General features: G+C 49.3%; 1 protein-coding gene and 1 long non-coding RNA gene across 5 annotated transcripts in view; one reads left to right on the top strand and one right to left on the bottom strand.

Annotated features, from left to right (window-relative positions):
* The window catches only part of FLNB (filamin B), a 130,221-nt gene that overhangs the window by 83,152 nt on the left and 29,254 nt on the right, over positions 1-17,815 (top strand). For 2 of the 4 annotated variants that reach the window (XM_084794489.1, XM_084794486.1), the window contains exons 20-31: positions 723-985; positions 1,932-2,529; positions 3,120-3,293; positions 4,246-4,408; positions 5,394-5,554; positions 8,245-8,412; positions 10,603-10,726; positions 11,168-11,324; positions 12,262-12,451; positions 14,156-14,403; positions 16,691-16,762; positions 17,528-17,630. In XM_084794489.1, the coding sequence (XP_084650615.1) occupies positions 723-985; positions 1,932-2,529; positions 3,120-3,293; positions 4,246-4,408; positions 5,394-5,554; positions 8,245-8,412; positions 10,603-10,726; positions 11,168-11,324; positions 12,262-12,451; positions 14,156-14,403; positions 16,691-16,762; positions 17,528-17,630 (2,421 nt within the window). The remainder of the gene's footprint in view (positions 1-722; positions 986-1,931; positions 2,530-3,119; positions 3,294-4,245; positions 4,409-5,393; positions 5,555-8,244; positions 8,413-10,602; positions 10,727-11,167; positions 11,325-12,261; positions 12,452-14,155; positions 14,404-16,690; positions 16,763-17,527; positions 17,631-17,815) is intronic. The other 2 variants (XM_084794487.1, XM_084794488.1) reach the window with 2 other exon arrangements.
* Positions 15,449-17,594, bottom strand: LOC311604565. The gene is made up of 2 exons (XR_014781565.1): positions 17,503-17,594; positions 15,449-16,450 (listed from the first exon to the last, which is right to left on the bottom strand). It is a non-coding gene; the product is annotated as an uncharacterized lncRNA (long non-coding RNA).

Here is a 17,815-nt window from a genome sequence, read left to right as displayed (position 1 = left end):
AAGATCAGTATGCACTCTGTCCCTCTGAGTCATCTGTCTACCCCTACCCTTTTAAATATGCAAGATCTTGCTCTGTGACCCAAAGGCCATTTAAAAGACATCAAAGTTAGTTCTTAGAATTTGCCAGCTCTGTGACTTCTGCCTTTTCGTGGGTGGAGATGGCCACAGGAGTGAGTTTCCTGCCAGGAGTTAGTAAATACAGCATTGACTTATTAAGGCTGCTGTGTAAGATCACCACCCCAAAGAAGTGAAGAAGCAGCAGGCAGTGTTGGATTGTAGATAGCCATATTCTTTCAAAGCGGACCTTGGGGTTAGAAGATTTATGTTTGAATGCTGGCTTTGCGATCTGCTAAATATGTCGCCCCAGACAAGTTACTTAGCCTCTCGGGGCCTCAGTTTCCCCGTCTGTAAAAGCCACCGTTGTAAATAAACGGGCCATAGAAGGTGACAATGCACAGTATTTGTGACTGGAATGGAAACCACTTAGTAAACAATCGCTGTTATTGTTGGCGTTAATGACTCATTGCATTGTGTGTATGCCAGTTGTTGAGCCTTGGAGAGCATTGTATTAATCTTGCTTCTGTCCTCTGAGTCACCTGTTACACATTGTAGCAACTAAGGTAAAAACCTGGTGTCCATGGACCATCTTTGGCTTGATGGCTCTTTTTCTTGCTCCTGACAGGGTCTGTGTAAATCACTTTAGCTTGTCTCCCTTTCCACAGGAGTTGAGGTTGGAAAGGACCAGGAATTTGCCATTGACACCAAGGGGGCCGGCGGCCAGGGGAAGCTGGACGTGACAATCCTGAGCCCTTCTCGGAAGGTCGTGCCATGCCTGGTAGCACCGGTGGCCGGCAAGGAGAGCAGCACAGCCAAATTCATCCCTCGAGAGGAGGGGCTGTTTGCTGTGGACGTGACCTATGATGGACACCCCGTGCCTGGGAGCCCCTACACTGTGGAGGCCTCACTGCCACCTGATCCCACCAAGGTTAGTTTAGGGTTGCTCTGCTGTCGCCAAAGATGCTGCTGGTGCTGCCTGGGAAAGATGCATGGGAAGTCTTTCTGTGGGGAGTGTGAGCTCTCAATGGCTGATGGATGTTCTGCAATCCAGTGTGCTGGGTTCCCCCAACAGTGGAGTCACTCCCTGCTCTTGTTTGTTCTGTTTGTAAAACTTGGGTGAGAGAGTCCTTTCCTTTACTGGTTAGCATAATAACGGTACTAGTCAACCCATAGGGTGGGCAAGAATATGGAGCCCTCAGCCCAGTGTCCATTACACAGATTGAGCTCACCCTACAGAAGCTATCCTAGCAAATATAAAAATATATTATCCTTATTCTTAGTCTTCTCAGTTCAAATGATGTAGGAATATTTCCAGCAGTCTAAGTGGCACGATTTCTATAAAATTATCTCTTCTAATGCATAGTTTTATTGATGAATGTGCAACAGTCCAAGCTACTGTGAGTTTCCTTCTTCAAGCCCCAATGTGCATGTGAGCGTGTGTGTGTGTGTGTGTGTGTGTGTGTGTGTGTGTGTGTGTGGTGTTGGTCTGGCTGTTAGGCCTCACATCCATCCTCGTGGTTCAGAAGAGGCAGGACAAAGAGTAAAGCCTCAGGGTGGGCCTGCCACCTCCCCTCCTGCTCCTGTGCTGAGGGCCGTTCTCTCCCAGCTGTTCTTCTGAGCAGTTGAATTGTGTTCTTAGACCGTGACTGAATCATGTACACGTGTGTGCATGTGCGTGTGTGTGTGTGTGTGTGTGTGTGTGTGTGTGTGTGTGTGTGTGTGTGTGTGTGACAAAGCGGCCCCAGGGATATAGGGTACTTAACTGACATGTGCTTTTGTGTGATTGTGGTCACGAGTGTTGAGAAAGCAGGGCTGACTGGGCAAGTGCGAACAGCTTCAGAGAGGATTTATTCTTTTGTTCTTTGTTCACACAGGTGAAGGCCCACGGTCCTGGCCTTGAGGGAGGTCTTGTAGGCAAGCCTGCTGAGTTCACCATTGACACCAAGGGAGCCGGAACTGGAGGTCTGGGCCTAACTGTGGAAGGTCCATGCGAGGCCAAGATCGAATGCTCTGACAATGGTGATGGGACTTGCTCTGTCTCTTACCTTCCCACAAAACCCGGCGAATATTTTGTCAACATTCTCTTTGAAGAAGTCCACATTCCCGGGTCGCCCTTCAAAGCCGACATTGAAATGCCGTTTGACCCCTCGAAGGTTGTGGCGTCAGGACCGGGGCTTGAATACGGAAAGGCGGGCGAAGCTGGACTCCTTAGCGTAGATTGCTCCGAAGCAGGGCCGGGGATTCTGGGCCTGGAAGCTGTCTCAGACGCGGGGGTGAAAGCTGAAGTTTCCATCCAGAGCAACAAAGACGGTACCTACGCCGTGACCTACGTGCCTCTGACAGCTGGCATGTACACGCTCACCATGAAGTACGGTGGGGAGCTCGTTCCACACTTCCCCATGCGGGTCAAGGTGGAGCCCGCCATTGACACTAGTGGGATCAAAGCCTTTGGGCCCGGAATAGAAGGCAAAGGTGAGTCTGTAAAACAAACTCAGCCGCCTGCCGGGGCTCGGGCTCTCTCACCTATAGCCTCTGCCTCCCGTGGTTGACTGGCGGGATGGGGAGGACTGGATGTTTCCAGAGGCTGCACTCCACCCAGCCCCATTTTTTTGTTGTTGTTGTTTTGTGTCTCCCTGAATGGGGCCCGGCAATCTCGGCTGATTTTCTAGTTTTTGTGGCAAAGCCAGAAATCCTTGTTATTTATTTTTTGATGTCACTGGGACTTGGTTGGAAGGAAATGGAATACACAGAGGCAGAGCTAGCCTGTCTTTGCCCTCGTCCTAGAGCTCCACCTTGGTTTTTGTGTTGAGACGTAGCCTAGGCTGGTCTTGACTTCACAACCTTCCTGTTCCACTGTCTGCAGTGGCTAAAACTCCAGGCATGCGCCCCTGCACCTGGCCTGGTCCCCATCTTTGTGTGAGCAGTTTGTTGTCACTTGGCCAAGTCTACCCTGACTTTCATAATCAGCAAAACCATTCTTAGGGCACCAACGTATGTGAAGAGCCTTCCTACCTGGGTTAGCTTGGGCCCGAGGTGACATTCTTATGTGCTGTGCTCAACAGATGTGTTTCGGGAGGCCACAACAGACTTCACAGTTGACTCAAGGCCCCTTACCCAGGTTGGAGGGGACCACATCAAAGCTCATATTGCCAACCCCTCAGGGGCCTCCACGGAGTGCTTTGTCAAGGACAATGCTGATGGGACCTACCAGGTAGAATACACGCCGTTTGAGAAAGGTGCGTTATCCCCTCTGTGCCTGGGACTCATATTACAGCTGTGTTTGGCCGTTTGTTTATAGTGACTGGTGCTGACCTCTTACCCAGGTACTCAGCATGCCTCAGCAAAGGACAGTGCACGCACATTACTCAGAAGTGTAAAAGGTCCCTTCCCCAGCAGCCACTGGCTGTTCAATGCCTGCTTTCCTGGTCTTATGTTATGTGTTGCTAAGCCCCAGCCTTGCCTGAGCAGGTTATGGAGTAATGCCATGGCGTGTTAGCAGCATATGACTTGTGTACATTTTTTCTTTGTGAATAGTAGTGGTGATTATTAAAATGTTGAGAAATCAGGAAATCATAAAGAGAAGAGAAAAATACTATGTATTCCCTTTCCTAGACTTAGGATCTCATAAAGACTCTATACGGATATCTTCAGATATTTGTAGATAGCTGGCTTTTCTTTTTCCTGAGTTCCCTGTGGTCTTTTACTACCTGGATAGTGTTTTCCCAAATCATGATAGTCTCCCTAGAGTGACTCCCTTACATACAAAGTTAATGCTTGTTTGCTTGGGGCAGGATATGTGACGCGTGAGCAAAAAGCATAGCCAGTTTTATCTTTTAAAAATAAGATTATACTGACAATTACCATTTTCTGTTTTGGGGTGTGTTATTGTGGGCATGCATGTGCGTGCAGAGATGCCCGTGGAGGGCAGAAGAGGGCATTAGAGTCCTTGGAGCTGGAGTTATAGCTGGTTGTGAGCCAATTTATACAGGAGCTGGGCACTTCACTCAGGGCCACCTCAGCAGTCCCGAGTGCTGGGATTAAAGGCATGTACTACCACACCTGGCATTACTGTGTTCTTACTCTATTCTTTTCAAGTGGCAGCTAGCGTTCTATCTATAAGTATTAGATAAGAGTCTGAAGTCGTGACATTGTATACAAATACTGCTTTTTTCCTTTGTCTTTGGACAGGTTTCCATGTGGTGGAAGTGACGTATGATGATGTGCCCATCCCGAACAGCCCCTTCAAAGTGGCTGTAACTGAAGGCTGCCAGCCGTCCCGGGTTTATGCCCAAGGTCCTGGATTAAAAGAGGCCTTTACCGACAAATCTAATGTCTTCACGGTGGTAACCAGGTAGGCAGGGCCCTGGGTTCAGAGTATTGATCCCTATGTAGGTAATTGATTAAGCAAACAAAAAGCGTTTATAAGTCTGAGGTGAGAGGATTACTCTAAGTTTGAGGCCGGTCTTAGCCACGGAATGAGGGCTGTATCCCCCACAGGAGAAATAACATTGTAGCTATGCCCTACTGATTTCTCATGATCTTTCAACTTCAGGTAAGATGCGTTTTGAACGATATATTAAATATTTTCTTCTGTCAAGATTTGTGCTACAGAGAAGGACCAAGTATATCCAAATTAACAACAGAAACAATAATAGTCATTAAGATGCTAAGCACACACACACTGGGACTGGATAAAAGATCCTTAACTTAATGATGCAGAAACATATAGCCAACCCTATATGTAAAAGAAATATTCAGAACATCCCTATTGTAATAACTCCAAAGGGAAATGATAGTAGAACAGTGGTAGATACAGGCTCAGTACCCTCCAGGACATGCCTGCACTGTAGTTTTCATTGTCCCCTACAGTACAGTAGACAGGAAATATAGTTGAAGAATAAACATGAAAAGGAGGGGGTCAAGACTGTCCACCCACATATATATATATATATATATATATATATATATATATATATATATACATATATATATCAGCTGTTCTCAACCTGTGGGTCATGACCCCTTCAGGGGTCACATATCAGCCATCCTGTGTATCAGATATTTTACATTAAGATTCATAATAACAGTAGCAAGGTTACAGTTATGAAGTGGCAGCAAAATGATTTTGTGGTTGGGGGGTCACTACAACATGAGGAGCCACACTAAAGCATCAGGAAGGTTGAGGACCCCCGATCTATACGAAACCTCTGAGAACTGGCGGAATCAAGCTAACCAAGTAGAACGGCTTATATAAAGTGGTTTTTTTTTTTAAAGTGAATGCTGGCTGTATGTTCTGTTCACGTTTCACCTCTTCCCCCCGCCCCCCGCCTTTCCAGGGGTGCAGGAATTGGTGGGCTAGGCATAACTGTGGAGGGGCCGTCGGAGTCGAAGATAAACTGCAGAGACAACAAAGATGGCAGCTGCAGTGCTGAGTACATTCCCTTTGCTCCGGGGGATTACGACGTCAACATCACCTACGGAGGCGTCCACATCCCCGGTAAGCTGTCCCAGAGAATAAATCATGTCGCATGAGAGATGACTTGGCCTCTGCCCGAGTCTCTTTAGTAGAAGGAACACACCTGGACTTGAGAGAAGGCTTAAGCCAGGACCACAGCGCCAAAAACACTGCAGCTCCCAGTAAAACCCAGTAACCAGAGTAGAAAGCAGCGCTTTGGACCTGCCATGAGAAATAGTGGCTCGTGTGTCTTAGTTCTGGTGACTCCGTTTCTGATTTAAGGAAAAGTGTTCCTTACAAAAATTTAAATCTTTTATTTTCAAAAGATTTTATTTATTATGGTTGTTGTCATTATTACTACTGTGTGTGTGTGTGTGTGTGTGTGTGTGTGTGTGTGTGTGTTTACAGCTTAGCTATGGCAGAGGACTTTGGCTCCCCTGGAACTGGAATTACAAGTGCTTGTGAGCCACTCAATATGGGCACCAGGAATTGAACCCAGGTTCTCTGTAACAGCAATAAATGCTCTTAAGCACTGAGCCATTCCTTCAGCCACCTGTAGTGTAAATCAGGGTTTCTCATCCCTGATGGTGCTGGTGTTTCTATGTGAGCTTTGGTAGTTCAAAATGACTAGCTTCCCCTCAAGCCTGTGCTTGCTGCTCTTATTAATAGAGGTGTTTCCTTCTGTTTTTAGTCCTTAACCTAGGGAACTTCAGCTAATAACAAGACAAAGCTCTCACGCCTGAGGCAGCAACTGTGTGGCATTGATGCGGCTACACGTGCTCGCCGATAGAAAGCCAGCGAGTCGGCAGAGGGGACAGAATGGGCTTGTGAGGTCCCCTTGGGTGCCTCGCCTCAGGGCAGCACTTGTGGCCGAGATGAGCACTGAGTGTGAGCAGAAGGTGGTCCCCAGGGGAGACGACCGTGCCTCCCACCAGGCAGGCCATTCTGCTGGCTTCTGCGTGCGCTGCTGTCGCCGGCCAGCCAGCTCTTCAGAAAGTGCTGGATGCCATGAGTGTTGGAATTCTACTGCAGAGGGAGTAGGAGTTTGGACCCTTCTGTGAGCGCTAAGCCAATGATCATAAGAAAAAAAGGATGTATCTGGGCCTTTCCCATTAGGGGAGGGAGCGTCAGGCTCTGTCTCCTCGGTCCCAGGCAAAGGCACTTAGTGTAAGATGTTGTTCCTCTGAGTGTCGGGCCACCTAGCCAAGATGACTCCCAAGAACTGAACCCTCCAGTGACCTACCAGCATCTTGTTTGCTTTCCTGGGGATTTGGATGCTTGAATATGGGCTCAGGGTTTTCATGCCCTGATGTTGTTTGGTCTTTTTGTTTTGAGACAAAAACCTCAGACTTGGACTCTTCCTGCCTCAGCCTGTCCTCCATGCTAGGTGATGGTATTGCTTGAATTGCTTACTGGTTTCCTGTGGTGACCCAGCTGCAGTCTTGGTGGTAGGCCACTGATTAGTTTAGATTCATGAAAGGTTGTGGTCAGTTGGTGATGTTTACCTAAAAATGGGAACAGGAGTCTGGCAGATAACATGTATGAACATGTTAGCACCATTGCTTACTGCTTCCAGGCTGCTCTCCGGCTGAGTTCACACAGTTTCTAGTGGAAGTTCTAACTTAATAACCGGCCACAGAGAGTCTGTTGTCACTTGTTAACATAGGAGCTCTCAATTATCACTCCCAAATAAATCACTGTTTGGTTTCCCTAAGCCCCAGCATGCAAAGCCGAACTCATCTTCGCCAGGGTCTCCGTCCTTCATGTAAGTGTATTTATAACCCCTGGCTCAGCATAGGGGAAGGTTTCGGAGATTTATTTCCATGGCAGGTGTCTGGCAATGGCCAGACCTTGTGAAATGCACAGGACACGTTGCTCTTGAAGAGCGAGAGATCCTCAGGTTTCCCCAGAGGTCATTCATGCAGTGTATACCACAGCTTGTCCTTAGACAAGGCTTTCACAGAGGAGTGTGGAACCAAGTGACCGTGTGTGCTCAGAACTTGGTGGCTTACACAGGAGGTTAGACGTGGGTTGTAAGGCCTACCCCCTCCTTTCTGCTCTTCCGCATATACCCAGACCACCAAGCTGCTCACGTTCCCTTCTTCTGGGAGCCTCTCTTCTCCCTCTCCTCTATGCCTCTGTGTGTGGGCCCCTCTATCCTGCTCTTCTCTCCTATGCTCTGTCTCTTCCCAGAGCTGAATATGAGTTTCTTCTGAACTCCAGAACTCCCCCAAGCCTGAGGTGTTGTGTTGCTTGTCTTAATGTCATCCTGCTTAGTCTTGAAAGCTGAAACATCCAGCGACCTGGTGGCATCTTGTTTGCTTTCCTGGGAATTCCCCCCAAGCGTAGCTTCCCCTGAATGGTAGCCGCTTTCTCTTACGTCATGTCTCTGGTCTTAATAATGGAAAGCTTTCTCCGGTCTCCTCCAGACCAAACTTGTTGTCTCCTACGTGTTCTGCCTTGTATACCACCTTCCAACGGACGCCACACAGAATGTTGGAAGTCCTGCTTTGGCTTCCCGGAAGGTTCACTGAGGCCCCATGTCCTGTGTCTATATGTGGTTAGTGCTGTGTGACAGATGGGGGAATAACAGTGGGCAGATAGCCACACCCACAGGGAGGCGGGCTCAACTGACTGGGGCTCACACAGTAGGTGTCCAGGCCTGCGATTCTGAGATTCTGAGTCTGCGCAGGGTGCTCCCTTGATTGCTCACGGTCCTGTGACTCTTCCAGGCAGCCCCTTCAGAGTTCCTGCAAAAGATGTTGTGGATCCCAGCAAGGTCAAAATTGCTGGCCCCGGCCTGGGCTCTGGTGTCCGAGCCCGCATCCTGCAATCCTTCACAGTGGACAGCAGCAAGGCTGGCCTGGCTCCATTGGAAGTGAGGGTCCTGGGCCCAAGAGGTGAGTCTACATCTTGCCTGCCACTCACATTCACCCGACATGACCCAGACCAGGTTCTTTGTTATGAGATGGGACCTATAGTTAGATCCTCTCGGCTTATTTGCTGTTCTGCATTCTAGCTAGCCAGCAGAAGAATCTGCTTAAAAGCTGGAGTATTATCTTTCCATAAGTCCATTTCTCCTGGTAAATAACATAGTCTTAAATTTCTTTTTTATTTTTATGATTTATTTTTATCTTATGTTCACTGGTATTTCAACTGCATATGTGTCTGTGAGTGTCAGATCCCCTGCAACAGGAGTTACAGCCAGTTGTGAGCTGCCATGTAGGTGCTGGGAATTGAACCCGGGTCCTCTAGAAGAACAGTGCTCTTAACTACTGAGCCATCTTTCCAGCCCCCTACATTTCTATTTTATAACTTCACTCATTTCTTTCATGGTCTGAAGACCAAACCCTGGGTCTTACAATGGCAGACAAATATCCTATCAGGGAGCTTACATCCCAGGCTTTGGTTTTCCCAGATGTGGCCTAAGTAGCCAAGACTGGCCTTGACCTGGCAATCCTCCTACCTCTGCCTCCTGAGTACCGGAACTCTGGACGTGTGCATGGTAATGTCACTTTCCCACTGTCCACCTGGCCGCACCACTACCTGCTCAACATGTGTGAGGGTCCCTGGGGGGGTTGGTCTGGGTATGAGCAGGAGGCAGGGTTTAAAGGTGGTCCCTCTGAGATGCTTGGTGTGGCCATGGAGCATTCCAGCATCCTGGTCAGCTTTTTTATTGTCGCGGCTCCCTGGACAGACTCTGGTCTCTTGGGGCATGGGCTCTCTTGGCAGTTGTCCTGCGCTGCTCACAACCTGGAATGAAGGTTTCGGGTGACTAGCAGGCCATCTGGGGACAACCCTGAACTGCTGAATCCTGTAGCCATATTTCTTCCAGTATTTAGCACGTACCCTTCTTTCCGTGTAAAATAGTGTGCCTGATTTCTTACGTAATCCGGGCTTCTCCCCTGCCCCCACTTCCCCTGTGATGTGTCTGCGGCTTCCAGAAGTAGTGAGCTGAGGTTTCCTCCTTTGAAAGGAACCCTCCCTTACTGGAGTTCATCCGGAGGTTCTGCCTTTGAAGCTCGGGGCAGAAGTGGTCTGAGAGAATGAGGTCATGGGAGTCACCTTCGGTGAAGGTTCTAAGGCGGGGGGTGGGGGGGGGGTGGGCGGATGACCACAGAGACTGAGGCAGGGAGAGAATGTAGCTTTCCTTACATAGCAGCCTCTAACGTGGAGGACCTCTCAAGTCCACAGCCTTGTAATTTTCGCTGCTGGCCCTGGGTTCCCACTCATAACGCAGCCCATTGAAAGCCACTGCAGAGTTCTTTAAAGCTGACCCGAAGGGCGTCTTTATACAGACAGGCCTGAGGTCTGCCCATTAGCAGCTGCCTTCACGTTACGCAACCTGAATGAAAAGCCTTTAGGCTGGCCCCACCTCTACCCCTGCCCTGTCCTAACTTCACCTGCTCTGCTTAACGAGCATTGTCCACTCTGATTAACCTCCCCGCCACTGACTCCTCCCTGGCCTTATGTTCAGGGCTGGGGTCTAGAGTCTGTCAGTCTAGGGCATGCTTTAGTTAGGCTTTAACACACTCTAGCTATCACCCATTGTAGCATCTTGTTGATGGCCCTCTTGTTCATTGAGATTGGCACCCCTGCCTTACTCTGTGACTTTGTATACCTTAGTATGTTGGCACCATTATGTTCTTTGCTGAACGGTGGGCACAGGTCTTGACTGGCCGGCCCGTTGGTTACTTTTGGCTGTTGAGGTTTCTGGGCACTTTGGCACCTTCTTAGCTGTAGAATAAAATTGCCACATCCAAGCATGCCTAACCAGCTCGAAAGGATGTATAGGCCTGTCTGCAAAGATCTCCAGGAACAAGCATGGGCAGTCTCCTTAATTGTACTGTAGGGCAGTGTGGCGGGCTGAGTGTACTTTAGCCCACAGAAAGCTAGAGGTGTTTCTTGGGGGTTGGTTCTGCTGTTGGGACTTACAGCTCCTGGGATTATGGGCCTGCTTGCCTTTGTGTTACTCTTCGGTGGAAACCAACAGTGCTCAGGGATGGGTGTGATCCTGTTTTTAGATGTAGCCGGGGTGCAGTGGAAGGGAGGCCAAGTTGTCAAGTCAGACCTCTCATTTCTGTTCCCAGGCCTCGTGGAGCCAGTGAATGTGGTGGATAATGGGGATGGCACACACACAGTGACCTACACCCCATCTCAGGAGGGACCCTACACTGTTTCCGTCAAATATGCTGATGAAGAGATCCCTCGAAGGTGAGTGTGTCTCAGCCTTCCGGCATGGGTACAATTCAGCCTCAGATCTGTATCCACTGCTCCGGTGCTACCCCACTCCCCACCCCCCACCCCCCACGCCCCGACCCCAGCCAATCACCCACTTCCCATTCAGCAAAAGTTCTAGGACTGTGTAATCCACACAGTGTGGTAACATCCGGTAGGCACCGTGGCTCCTGTTCTGGGGCCTACCCATTCTTCTGTCTTCAGTTCGAAGGGAAGCTAGTCTGGTCTCTTGTACTATGGCTTGTACCTCATGGCTCTGTCTGTGTTTCCGGTGGACTTCTGGCCTTTTGATTAAGCTTGCTTTCTTATCTCTTGTAGAATTCCTCCTTTCAGCCCCAGTTCCTTGTATAATAGAGTTCAGATAGGGCAAGGCTGAGCTGTATCATTACTGACCAGGACTTCTGTTTGTCTATCAAGTCCCTTTAAGGTCAAGGTCCTTCCCACATATGATGCCAGCAAAGTGACTGCGTCCGGGCCTGGCCTCAGCTCCTATGGGGTGCCTGCCAGCCTACCTGTGGAGTTTGCAATCGATGCCCGAGATGCTGGTGAAGGCCTGCTTGCTGTCCAGATCACGGTAACTGTGTGGTTGTTTCGTTGTATATGTGTGTGTGGGGGGGGGGTGGAGCCAAGCCCTATTAGGAAGACTTAATATCCTGGAAAGGGATAAAAACAGGAGTTTAATGACTAGTTTCTGCCCCAGTGCATATGTTTTTGGGATTCTTATAGTCAGTGTGTCTGCTTAAGAGCAGAGTACTCACCAGAGCTTCTGATGGTGGGTGTGGCACCAGTCATTTTGTGTACTTTGTTACTACGTCTCCTCTTACACTGATTTTAAATGTTTTAATTGCCTATTGGGTTGACTAGAGCTAAACTTTTACATGCCACAGAGCGTCCAACATGGGATTGTTTTTTCTTGGGAACAAAGCCAGAGGTAAGCCCCTGGTAATATGCTCTATGGCTTACCAAAGAGGCTGGCACCTCTGACCTAGTGTGTGGCTCTGTCCTTAACATCTTCTCAAGGACCATGAGCCTGCCAGTGCTCTGGTCATCTTGTTTAAGGTGAACCAGAAAGAGAAAAGAAGACAGAAGGAAGGAGATTGGCTCTTGTGGATGGGTGATCTGTCTCTTAGTCACATGGTTGTACCTAGTGGCAAAGCTGCCAGCATGTGGAGAGCCTTGTATGCAGTGGTGTGCTTAGCTCACGAGGAGTGTCCTGTTGATAGCAGGAAGGGAAGGGAAGGAAAGGAAAGGGAAAGGCAAGCTGTGAGCTCTTGCCACAGTTGCCGCTGTAGTTCAGTGTATGTGATGCCCAAATGCCGTCTGAACAGACCATCATGGTGTGATCTGTGACCCTCTTCTTTCCCTGCCCACGTGCAGCAGAACACGATCATACTAAGCCATCACTTGTCTGCTCCACCTGTAGACGTGCTAGTTAAGGAGCATGGTTTGCTATGATTGGTTTCTATGTGTCAATAGCAGCATCCCAAATAGCATTGCTCTATGGTTCACAGGACCAAGAGGGAAAGCCTCAAAGAGCCACCGTCCATGACAATAAAGATGGCACATACGCCGTTACCTACATCCCTGATAAGACCGGACGCTATATGATTGGGGTCACCTATGGTGGAGACAACATTCCACTTTCTCCTTACCGTATCCGGGCCACACAGACAGGCGATGCCAGCAAGTGCCTGGCCACAGGTGAGTGCAGGGGGGCACGGGGGGGGGGGGGGGGGGGAGGCCTAGGAATGTGTGGTCTCTGAGCTCCAGGCCATCCACATGTAGAGTGAAGATCTTTGGACGTGAGAACATTAAGATTCCAGCAGCATTTCCAGGTATGAGAGGAGGCATCCCAGGGTTATTAATGAGGATGAGGTAAGGTGAGGCGAGAAAGATGCCAAGTATGATGCCAGGGCAGGGGACCTCTTCTTCTGAGGTGAGGCACCACTTGAGGTCTCTGACAGAAACTGCCATCAGAAGCAGCGTATTTCTGCCTCAGTGCAAGGTGGGCTCATTTGTTCAGGACTCATTCGAGAGCATCTTACTGGATCAAAAATAGAGGAGAAGAAACACGGGAAAGGATCTGGGATTTTCCTCTCTGGAATTGATGACTATTTCCCCCTAACTCTTGCTTCAGCCTCTTAAGGTTGCTTGACTGTGTGGAGGGGCTTCTAATCACTGAAGTCAGGTGGTCAGGCTTGCATCAAGGGCCTATAGGTACTTTTACCCGCTGAGCCATCTTACCAATCCAAAGTGGTATTCTTCATTTATAAACAAATAATAAATAAATAGATAGATAAAAGAAAGCACAGGGTCTCATGTATCCTGGCTGGCCTTGGGCTTGCCCTGTAGCTGAGGATGTGACCAAAGACTAGTCCTCCTGCCTTACTTGCCAATTACTGGGATCAGATGCGTACAGCAGCACACCCGGTGTTGTGCCTTCCTGTACCTTGCACAGCTCAATGTTGCTGCTTTAGCAGATTTTAAAGCATGAAACCTGGCCTAGCCAGATGGGGCAGTGGGTCAGGGTGCTTGCCAGCAAGCCTGACAACCCAAGTTCAGTTCTCAGAGCCCACACACGTACACACCTGCCCAAGCACTTGTACATGCACACACACACACATGCAATATCAGTCATTTATCAGTGGAGGAAAAAAAAAACAAAAATACACGAGTCACTGACTCAGAAATAAATCATTTACTTCTCTTGTAAATAGAAGGAAGCTGCATGTGGTCTCCCCTGCCATGGGCTCTTGATTCTCTGCTCTGGCCCAGCTCAAGTTTGTAAATTGCTCACCCCCACCCTTGTCGTCTCACCTGTGGCAAAAGCTGAAAACCACTGGCCAGGCCACCACTTCTAGTCTGTGCATCAGTCGCTAACCACTGGCTCAGGGCATGTTCGTGAGAGCTGGGGACTTCCTCTGGCTTTTCAGACCTGTTTCCTTCCCTAGCTCAGGCAGGGATATCTTCCTTCGGCTGGTGGTGCCTATTGGTCTCACCCCCTGTTCTGTGATCTGGGGCCTTCCCCACCGACAGCTGCATTCCTCTTCACTTCCCACTCTGTGGACAACTTTCTTTGCACTCCCTGTTGCCCCTCTGTGCTTTGCACACTTTGACCAATGTGTTTTCCCTTTGCTCTTTGTTATACTTTTTTTTGCAAATCAGAGACAGAAAGATAAGCTGACTGGCTGGCTGTTGTTTGGGGCAGTCTTGCAAAGCCAAAACATGTTTGAGCAGATATTCCTTTGAGCAACACCCTTCCCAATGGTCCTTTGAGATGCCTCTGCCTGGCAGCAGTAAAGGTCTGCCCTTCACAGACATAGACAGCCCAACAAAAATGACCTGTTCTGGGGCCAGTATTCACAGCCAGTGCTTTACTTTTCTTCTCACCCTTTTTTTTCCTAGGTCCTGGGATTGCTCCCACTGTGAAAACTGGCGAGGAAGTAGGCTTTGTAGTGGATGCCAAGACTGCGGGGAAGGGGAAAGTGACCTGCGTGATTCTGACCCCAGATGGCACTGAGGCTGAGGCTGATGTCATCGAAAATGAAGATGGCACCTATGACATTTTCTACACTGCTGCCAAGCCAGGCACCTATGTGATCTATGTGCGCTTCGGTGGCGTTGATATTCCCAATAGCCCCTTCACAGTCATGGTAAGCAGGGTTTCTTCCCCTGAGCCAGCTGTCACGGGCAGATGCCGTCATGGCTGTCATTTGTTGAACTCTTACCGGGCCATCTTTTTTCACAGCCTTGGTTGTAGGTATAATCTCTAGAAACAGTGATTTTGGGGGAAATCTCATCAGTCGTGAAGGCACCTGCCATGCCAAGGGAGTTAGGCAACATCCTCACCTAAGCTAGCTCAGAGGGAGGCAGTTTTACGTCAAGGAGTAGGTGCAGGGAGAGGAAAACAATAAGGAGACTGCATGTGGCTCTTTCCCTGTCTCCATAGTTGGAGAGGGGTCCTCATGATCTCTTACCTACACACTTGACTCTGATGTCTCAGGATGCACAATACCTCCCATTGTGTCTGGGTGAGAGTCAGAAAGGGGTGTGTGTGTTGTCTTTTAAAGCCAGCAGGTTCTGTAATAGAAGGGCACCACTGTGTGCACATCCCCGCTAACAAATAACCAGAGCCTTTAATTTTCAGTCCTGGGCGCCTTTTAGATGTTCTCTAATCATTAAGGTTCTTCTACCAGGAGCATGGCAGAACTACGGCAGAATCACCACGTAAAACCTCAGAAGCAAGCCCTGTTTGCCCTGATAAAATGAGGGGTGCCCAGTCTAGACAGACACCGGGGGCCGTGTGGGCTCCCTCGCTGTGTCCTTTGATGCAGAAGGACAGTCACCCAGCCACAGGTCCTGGGCTGCCGGTGCCCCAACTCCACTTTACCACCTATGATGAAGTGCTTTCTGGTTGTTTCATGTTGTCCAGCCGTGGAGAAGGGCACAAAGGGTCCCTTCCAAATGAAGCCCAGGGACAGTGTCCCCGTCTGTAATCTGTGGTAGCTTTTCTCCTTTCCCTCCATGTGTGTTTAGCTATAAACATCTTGCCAGAGGCCTCGAAGTTCTTTCATATCTCAAATATGTAAACACTGTCAGCTTTGGGCACTAGCCATTAAGGAGTGTTTTTCTTCTCTTGGGGAGAAAACATTGCAATGAGAATGTCGGGTATTATTTAAGGAAGTGTCCCTGTTGTAGTTTAGATACATTGTGATTACCCATAGAAGGCATGAACTTACTTAGAAAAGTGTCCCGGTTGTAGCTATAAGAGGCTGTGTTAACCCATGGTAGGCATGATCTTGTTAGCTTGGGGGTGGGGGGTGGGGAAGAACAGCATCCCCTGGGCAGAGGTCATGGTGCTGCTGCCATGGGCTGGGGCTAAGAGACCCCAGATGCTTGGTCTGAGTGAGAAAATCAAGGTTAAATTTTGGAGACCACATTAGCAGAGGGCCAGAAGCCTGAAGTGGAGGCTTCCGAACCCATTAGAAATGAGCATCCCTGAAGCCCTCAGTGCTTAAAACATAAGGGCGCCTAGAGGCCACTCACTGCACCCCTTCCCTGGGTACTGGACAGACATGGACACCTGACACCGTATGGATAGCAAATGCCTCAGGGAGACCACAGGTTTGGCCAGTTAAGTGTGCCACACACATGTGACATGCAAGTTCATGGATGTGCCACACATGTGACATGCAAGTTCATGGATGTGCAGTCTAATTGATTGTAGTTGCTGAGACGTTCTCGTTGCAGGACTGTATATACATCCTTAAAAGGCCTTCCTGTTAGTGACGTGGTTTTGACTTAGCCTTCCTCAGAACTGGCCAGAGAGACAAAGCTGGGTGTCGTCGGGAAAGCCCTTTCTGCCAATGGCACAGCACACAGCTTCTGTGTCCCATGTTCTGGCTAAGGATAGTGATGAATCAGGCACAGGAAGCTGACCGTTTTTTAAAATGAATATGCTAAAACTTTAAAACATTAATGATTGGGGTGTACATACCGGTCCCCTTGCCAGTCCGACCAAAAGCTGCAAAGCTTACTTCAGTGGCGGCTTGTGGCTCCATCCAGCCAAACTCCTATACCTGTCACTTACTCATGAATTGCAGATTCAAAGGACAAGTGCCTGTGACATTTGCAGAGAGGACAGCTTTCCCTCCAAGGGTAGTAAGAACGTATCTTTCACACTAGGTATCATAGCACATGCTGATAATCACACATTTGGGAGGGAGAGATGAGAGAATTAAGCAGTTCGAGGCCACCCTTGGGTACATGGAGAGTTTGGGGCCAGCCTAAGCTACATAAGACCCTGTCTTTAGGGGAAAAAAATATATCATTTCACAATAACAAGCAAGCCAGGCTGGGGAGGAGAAGCTAGACAGGAGGTCTCGGTGACAATAGCCATCTGGTGTGATTCCCAATTAACCTCCATTTGCCACTGACTAGGCCACCGATGGGGAAGTCACAGCCATGGAGGAGGCACCGGTAAATGCATGTCCTGCTGGATTCAGGCCCTGGGTACACTTTGGTTTTTGGTTGTTTTGTTTGTTTGTTTGTTTGTTTTTTCCCTTTTTGCATTTCTGGGTTTACTCGGCCTTCATGTTTAGAAAAGCTGCTGCTGCCTGCTTGTGGGGATCGCTTGAGTTCTCTGGTGTCCTGGCCGCTCGCTGGTGTGTTCCTCACTGATCATCCCATCGTCACAACCCCACTTCCTCTCTAAGATCCACCTTCATGTCACTGCTTCCCCACGAATCGCCAGCCATCATGTCTGTGATCACTCTCCATGCGGTTCCCCTGTCCTCCCCCCATGTTCAAAGAGCAAGATGGATGGCTGTCGGCGGGCCTCCCCGTGGCTCCCAAGCCACCACTCCTGCCTCTGGTTTCTGCCTAGGGGCAAAGTCACCCGCTACCACTCTGTGCCTTAAAACACACCTTCTTTTCCAGGCCACAAGCAACTAAACCTTTCCAGGTGGAGCCTCTTGGGACTCAGACATTGCTCTCTCCCCTTTTCCGTTTCCTGTGGGCAGAACTGGGAATTCTACAAGCACGCTGCAGAGCAAGCAGTTCCAAGCAACCGATCAGTGGACCGTCCCCAGCCCTTCCAACTCGGCCCAGGCTCGGGCCCAGTCAGACAAAAGCCCATAAATAACACTGCTGACCACACCATCACCCCCAAATTTAGGCCTTGTTGTCCTTGTAGAATTCCCAGTGGTTCTGCCCCCTGTAGCTTCACCAGCCCACACTGCTGTCCGTCTTACCAAGTGAACGCTCTCGTGTTTTTAGGTGACCGAAGAGGCCTATGTCCCGGTGAGTGACATGAACGGCCTAGGCTTCAAACCCTTTGACCTGGTGATTCCATTTGCTGTCAGGAAAGGAGAAATCACAGGTAAATCCTTGGGACAGTTGCCTTACTGTTTGTCTGTTGCCCCCACCACCACCACAGAAGGTTGGGGGTGACTGCCATATGTCACACCTGCTTCCTTCCCCAGCACCCCCTGAGACATGGAATGTGTTTCTCTGCAAAGATATTGCAGCTTGTAGTAATTCTTGAGGAAACTGGTGTTTCTCCTC

The sequence above is a fragment of the Acomys minous genome, assembly GCF_964271855.1.
Source record: "Acomys minous genome assembly, chromosome: 9".
NCBI classification, from domain to species: domain Eukaryota; kingdom Metazoa; phylum Chordata; class Mammalia; order Rodentia; family Muridae; genus Acomys; species Acomys minous.
This window is presented reverse-complemented; position numbering and strand designations above follow the sequence as displayed.